Genomic DNA, 7,621 nt, shown 5'->3' on the forward strand with positions numbered 1-7,621 from the left:
GAAAAACACAGATCAAATTGACAAAGTTTAGGATAAGTCATATACACAGAGTGTTCTCAACTTAATTTTTCAGAAAAGAAAGCAACTTCTCAGCTCTCTCTGAAACCCCTGGCTCAATGGATCAGAAGTGAAAGCATACAATGATTCCTAATGGAAAAAGGGGAGCAAACCCAAAAGGTTTCTTGTGTCTCTGAGTGATGCAGAAGTCCATTAGCCACATGTACCTCTGATTAATGGTGGTCCCAGTGTGAATACAAACTTCTGCTTACAGGGAAAGGTTATGGGAGAGCATAGGCTGACATGATTTTTTAATTCTACAAATTCATAGATTTGGTGCTTTGCTGGTTTGCACACAGACTCCTTATTACCAGTCCATCAATTTATAGACTCAGCAGGCATGTTAAACTCTGCTGCCAGAGAGATGCTTATTGAGGAGGTCCCAGTGGAAAAGGAAGGAAGAAGGGAAAAGTATGGAAATAATCTGTAAAAATGTTGGTTTTTTTCTGGAAGATTGAGCATATATCAGTTAATACTGTGTGTGCGTATGAGTGCTGAGCAGTGGTGGGGCTGCAGGGCAGTCCATGTGTGTGTTCTGGGACAGCAGGGCAGGACTGTGTGCTTGTGTGTGCTCAGAGTGATGTGCTTGTGGCCACCCGTGTCTGTGCTGGCAGGCACAGCAGGATTAGGATTTGGGTATGCATTCACATATGTAAGCCATCTCACTTTCTTTTTTCCCTAACTCTCTGAAGTACCTTGGCTCTCTGCCTCACTATTCTAAAGAGCTTTTCTCACCTTTCCATGCGAAGTTCAGAGATGATCACTGCTCTGCTATTGCACTGTTTGAAAGTAGAACTAAATCTCCCAGTATCTACAGGCATGTTCTCCTGTCTCTATACATCTCCAGACAAGTTCTGGGCACTTGGATCCTATGGGAATGCATTAGTTCTCACTCATTTCCTGTGGAGTTCCTATGTCTTCTGGTGGCATTTACGGCATATTTAAACATTAGAAGGTAGGAGAAAGGGAGAAGATCATGAGATTTATCATCTGCTGCTAAACATCCCAAATGTGTCCTGGCTTGATGCTGGTTAAGAACAGATTGCTAAATCAAGCCAATAGCACAAGTTGGTTGAGGCCAGAACTTCACTGAAGTAAAATCAGCATAGATCCATTGAATTAATGAGAGCTGAGGCGATTTCCACTGTTTTTAGTCTCTGACGTATCCAACAGCAGATAGATCAGCATAAAGATATGGAATTTTATATTACTTCTTTTGAACATGTTTTCTTTCTCTCTTACTCCTATGTGCTTTAAGGAACTCAAAATATTCTCCAAATTTTCCTTTTTGGAGCAGTGTGAATTGCATGGCAGGAAGACTTTCTAAGAGCATTAGGAAAAACAGTCAACTTCCAACAGGCAATGCAGATAATCCTGGCAAACCCCACGATGCTTAACACATTCCTTTTCAGCTCTCTCATTTAAACTTGCATTCCTCCAGGGATTACTACCTGTCTGTCTAGGCCTGTATAATCTGTCTACCTGACTGACTCTCAAGGATATCATTCTAGCAGGCCAAGGTAACTTTGGGAGAAGGAGGAAGAAATAATCCCTTCACTTCCTTGGCTTCCTGTGCAGCAAGGAAAAATAAGTCCCTACAAACTTGCATGATCCATAGCATGACAAACTGGTTTTTGCAATGGAATGGTAACAAATAGACTTTGGATGGGTGTTATGAGGTCCAAATCCTTCCTGACTCTGAGGCAGGAGCAATTCTTTATAACTCTTTCAGATATGGCAATTTTTTCTGAGTCAGTGTGGGCCTGTCAGCAGCAACAAGCCCAGCACTTTTTTTGCTCAGTTCATACTAGTGCAAAATTGATTTTTACTTTTGGTTTCCAATGCAACCCTGATCATATAATAAATACTGAGAGAGTTGACAATTGCAGCTGATTGTACTTAGTTAATTGCTGCTGTCTGAGCTGAGCACAGTGTCCACTGTGTGCATGATTTCTCATTTAAAAGGGCGGAACATTGAAGTTTGCAGCTGAGGGAGACTTTGTGCACATGATGTGAAAACAATGGCTGAGATTTGGAGTACCTTTGGCTGGTATTGGAATTAGTGGATGCTAAGGGCACTTTCAGAGATGAACCTCTGTGTGGTACTTTCACCTTTCTGAGAGCTCATACTTTGCATCACTGCCAGTGTTGCATTTCTGGGGTTGGTCTGGTCTTAGTTTGTCTCATTAATAAATGACATGCTGAGGATCCCTGTGTTACAAACCACAACTTCTCATTTTCCTTTCCTGTGCAGGAAAATCCCTTGGATTAACATCTATGCCCAAGTTCAGCATGACAAGGAACAGGAAATGATTGGCTCTGTCAGCCAAAGTGAAAATGCCCCCAAAATCACCCTGAGTGAGTTCACAGACCCTGAGGAGCTGATGGACAAAGAGCTGGATACACGAGTGATGGGTGAGAGACAACCCTCAGCTGCGTTCTGTTCCACAGTCTGGGTGAAGATTTTGGTGTTTTGGGTATTAGGAAAGGCAGTGCCTGTGACCCTGGGTACAAGTAGAGCCCTGAGGCACAGGGATAGGGAGTAAATCTCTCTCAACAGCAGGATAATGTAGTTTCTCTTATAGATTTTCAGCTTTTCCCAGGGTAGGAACCTGTAGTAGGTAGGCTCCAGCAGTAGGTATAAAGAAGTTAGTAATGGCTGTGGCTCACACCTATTCCTGCTCATGACCCTGGCTCTCTTGTGGAGGAGTGCCAAATTCTCTGCACCCTCAGAAGAACCAGCTGAGCCAGGCTCTCACTGTTGGTGTGCTGTGATTACAAGCAAATATGTCCCTAATAGCTTAATGAGTTTACTGCTGGTCAGCTGAGCTGTAGTAATTGAGTTTTCTGCATGCTCCCTGCTTATTGCAAATACATAAAAGAATGTGAATCTTTTCTGTCTTTACACTTACACTACGACATGCTAAAGAGTGAGAAGCAATATAGACCAAACTGTTGAAGCCACTGCACTGATTCTCTTCTCCATTTTCTCCTCCACAGGAAGCATCTCAACAATTGCCAACAGTGAAAGCACAAAGGAAATCCCCAACTGCACTAGTGTTTAATACTGAGAATTCACTTGGTCTACAGCATTTCTGAATTTTTATTTGTAATTATTATTGTTATAATTATTATTATTATTATGAAAAAAGAAAGAGTTATATGTCATTATTATAATTTGGGAGGGAATGGGGTGGGCTTTTTGTGTTTACCAGGGCTGCATTCATAAATAGCAGAGGTTCTTCATATTTAGGGAATACACATCAGATTAGAAATAAAAAGCAAAGAATGAGTCAAGTGTGCAATGAGATTTGAATGCCAGCTTCCTGTTACATACAGAATGGGAATTAAGTATTCAAATCTCCAACAGATAGATGTTGTACCTAAGGCAACATGTTGTAAGTAAATTGTCCCTTTTCAGCCCTTTCCAGAATAAGTCATGAATCAGCTGCTTCATCCTGCCAGAGGGTTCAGACTGGGTTGTTGGACCAGGCTCTGCAACATGCCAACATCCCTCGCTTCCCAGTGACATGCATGTCTCAGCTTTTTGTAGGATCTTGCCTCTTTTAATTGCTTTTAATTTCAGTCACCCTCTGGCACTGTCGACTGCTGAGAAAGAAAAGACCAAATCAGAGCAAACCCACACATCAGTGCTCCTTGGACCACAGACTGGCTGGAGGGGACAGCACCACAAGCAGAGGAGGAGCGAGCCTGAGTTTATGAATGCAGCCCGACCCCTGTGCATGTGAATAGCGAGGATGCCGAAGGCCTACTGTAGATAATTACAATGTACATAGCTTTTTATTTCTTGGGAAATAATTTAATGTTTAGTAAAAGAAGATATGTTTAAAAGAAAACCTGAACCACACACACACACAGGCACGCCCACGTGCACACACACACCACATACAGCCAAACAGGGACCCTGGTGAGCACTTGAGTCACACTTTGGTTCCAAGTGTGTTCCAGTTGTCTGTCGTATTTCAATCTGACACTGCTCTCTATAAAGAGAGTAATTTATTTCTCTATGTATAACTGCAAGCCTTTTTTTACATATATGTATATATATATGGTGTCATTTCCTGTGATGGAGCAGAAAAAGATATTAGCAGCCAGATTATGAACCTGTCATAAATATTTTAATGATGTTTATCATCTGTTCATACTTGTCACTGTTGCCCACTTCTGAGAATCATCTTAGTGGCATCTGTTAGTAAAAATGAGGAAAAGAATCCCAAAATATTATCACCATCTCTGTGTAGGTAAATATCAGTGGCCTTGGCATACCCAGCACAACCTCAGCTCAACAGTGGGGCAGGTTGCAGTAGCTTTATTCCCAGGGAGAAGTCATGCTTTTTGCAGTTCAGCTGATGAAGTGAAGTGCCATTTAGGATGTGTAAGAGTAGTAAATTTTGGCTGAACATGGTGCATGCGATTAGGGACTGCTCTTTGGAGAGGGCAGGGGAGGGTCAGACCTGCATTAATGAGCTGTGAAAGGTTCTTGTGAGTGCTGCAGAATGGCAGCTCCCAGCTCAGAGTGGAGATTTCTGCATGGTGGGTTGGTGTTTTCTGGTCAGAACAGGGAGGTTAATGAAGAAAAGGTATTGAAAAAGCTCTTTAGAAATTTTTTAGTACATTGAACTGAGGATATCCCTATGAAGAGGTGGAGTTTTGGGGCAAGAGGTTAACTTAGTGGTGCGTTACTTTTTATCCATTTTTCTTGAGTTGGTGATGTCAAAAATAAACCTTATTCTGGAGAGTATTGACTTGTAGGACCCAGCAGGAGGGAAAGGAAGATTGGGGGCACATCTGCGAAGATGTTCTAGTCTTTGTGTGCTAACAGGAGGCAGAAATGACAGCAGATGACAATGTTTGTTATCATTTCTTAGGAACTGGGTACAGGACCTTGAATATACCTGGGCTGAAATGAGGAGATGGCTGGAATTTGGGTGTTACTTGCTGTCTTTCTGCATTGCAACAGGCCAGTGGGCTACAAACCAGCCTCAGCCACGTGTTTACTCTGTTAGTGGGCTGGAATGTCTTTCAAAGTTAGAAATCCTGGTGGCTCTGCAGGTGGAGAGAAAAGTGGTTAAACACAATTTTGCAAAACTCAGGAAGTGTTTCAAGATTAAAATTGTAAACCTAATTGAAAAGAAAAGTTAGAAATCCTGGTGGCTCTGCAGGTGGAGAGAAAAGTGGTTAAACACAATTTTGCAAAACTCAGGAAGTGTTTCAAGATTAAAATTGTAAACCTAAAAATAAGGAAAAACTATTTCTTGAGAAGTACTAAAACCAAATATTCTCAGGTTTTATTTCAGTCAGTTTTGTGGATTTTTTTTTCTATTGATTTAAAAATACTTCTCTTCTGTCTTCCCCCTCATTTTCCTGCTCTGGTTTCTAATGCAAGGTGAAGAGCAATGGCTGTGTTATTCTATTTAACCTTGGTTTCCATCCATCACAAGTGCATAAACTGTTGCATTACTGTCTCTGTTCTACTGAAACTCCTCAGTAGTTTACAGTAATGGCCCAGTCTGGTGATAAGTGTTAGCACAAGGCCATAGCTTCCCATTTAGGTGGAGGTGGGAGGGATGTACATAAACAATGGTCCCATGGGCTTTGAGCTGAAGTGTGGGCTGATCTCAGTCTTTGCTGATCATTAGAATTTGAGGTACTGCTGTGGTGAGCTGCTGCAGAGGGCTGAATGTAAAATACTCAATATTTTCTGTATTAACTTTTTTCCTTATAAACCACGAGGCAAAGTGATGATTTTCATTGTTGTTTGGAATTATATAGGTTTTTTATGGGCTTCATCTCATGCCGTTTTAACAAGGCAGAGGACTAAAGTTTTCACAATTCTTTTTCTTAATTTCTTTTCACTTTTTTTTTTTACATTTTATTCCTTTACACTTTTAAAAAATTGCTGTTAAATGTCTCAAATGGAAGAAAGTAAGAAGGAAAAAAATGGGAGTAAGGTGTTGAAAAAAATGGGAGTAAGGTGTTGAAAAAATGGAAAAAAATTCACTTCTCAAAAAAAAAATTTAATCTCAGTGAAGGCTGAGAAATTTCTGAATGGCAGTTTTGGAGAAACATCTGTCTAGAAAGACATTTTCCATCCAAAATGATCCTAAAGTATCCTACAAAGCAAACACAAAAAATCCATGAAGCCAAAACTGTATGTCAGAAAAGCCTGACTGATTCTTATGTTTGCTCAAACTTCCTTCTCCACAGGACTTGGTGGGTGTCACAGCCTCCCAGTGCAGTTTGTCACACCTGTCAGCACCAGGCTGTGGGCTCCAGGTGCATCCCCAGGGTGTGCATGGCACCACATTTGCCAGGTCACTCCTGCCCCTTTAGGGCACAGTCACGGCCGATGGCAGCTGGAGAAAGCTTGGGTTCACCACTGAAATCTGCTCCTTTAGAATCCAAGGAGGGTCATTGCTGCATTCCTGCCTGTCCATGGGACCTGTGTAAGGCTTGGACTGGGCAGCCAGCCCTCTTCACCATTTTGGAAGTACTGAGCTGCAGTGTCAGCACAGGCTGGAGTATTGGCCACTTTTATTTGGCTTGCTGGGAAATAACAACTTGGGGTTTTCATCAGGGCTTTTTTTTCCCTGCAGGTTTTACCCCTGAGGGAAATGTAGTGGAAATCCTTGAAGCTGTAGATTATTATTTACCTGAGTAATGAGGGAAATAGGCAATGACATCAATGGAACATAAATAGCTCCTACAATGTAATTATGTAAAAAGAGGAAATGAAAGAGAGAGAGGCAGAGAGCAAGGGACTGGGTCAGTGCCCTCTATCACTGCCAGCCTTTCCCCCATGATGGATTAGCTGTAATTTAGGAATAATGCATGAGGTCTGGAGACTAGATGCAGCTTCTGGTTCTGTGTGGCTGACAGTCTGATATAAACCATGAACCTTTGTTTAGTTTAACCAGTACTCAAGAGCCCTAACCCTAAACCCGGCAGGATCAGAGGTGAGACCAGAGTGACAGGGGGGTACAGAGTGTTTCAGACACAGTTGCCATCAATGAGAGCATGTGTAGGAAGTGTGCAATTTCTTCTGGACTAAACTTTGGTTTCACAGATGTACAAAGATGTCCTGGTGTCCTCCTCCCTTTCCCTTCAATCAGCTCCCACACCTATTCCAGCTCTAATGAACCAAACCAGAATCCTCACATTCTTTCTGATGATGTTGGACAGTGCATTAAACCCAAACCACCACCGTGGTTTCAAAGGATTAAATGAGACAGACAATTGCAATACCTGTATTGAACACAGTAATACAACTGCATGAGTCATATATATACATATATATATACTGTTCTTGGTTTTATTGTTCCATTTGAATATTTCTACTGTAAAAAAAGGCAGTGGTTTTGAAATTGTTGAAAATAAATGTATTTTTGTACATCAGAGTTACCCCTGGCTGCTTTTTCAATCCTTGTTCTTTTTAGATTTCCTCTTGGCTAAGTCTTCTTTCTCTTCTGAATTTCCCTTGCAATATCTATGCCTCCAACTCTGTTGTTCAGGGTCATGCATGCACATGGAGTGTCAACAGAGA

General features: G+C 41.6%; 1 protein-coding gene across 1 annotated transcript in view; it reads left to right on the forward strand.

Annotated features, from left to right (window-relative positions):
- Positions 1-5,203, forward strand: part of SORCS3 (sortilin related VPS10 domain containing receptor 3) — a 262,386-nt gene extending 257,183 nt beyond the window's left edge. The window contains exons 26-27 of the mRNA XM_074545187.1: positions 2,312-2,472; positions 3,058-5,203. Coding sequence (XP_074401288.1) covers positions 2,312-2,472; positions 3,058-3,122 — 226 coding nt within the window. The 3' untranslated portion in view covers positions 3,123-5,203. The remainder of the gene's footprint in view (positions 1-2,311; positions 2,473-3,057) is intronic.
- Positions 5,204-7,621: the final 2,418 nt, after the last annotated feature.

This window comes from Zonotrichia albicollis, chromosome 7 (genome assembly GCF_047830755.1).
Source record: "Zonotrichia albicollis isolate bZonAlb1 chromosome 7, bZonAlb1.hap1, whole genome shotgun sequence".
NCBI classification, from domain to species: domain Eukaryota; kingdom Metazoa; phylum Chordata; class Aves; order Passeriformes; family Passerellidae; genus Zonotrichia; species Zonotrichia albicollis.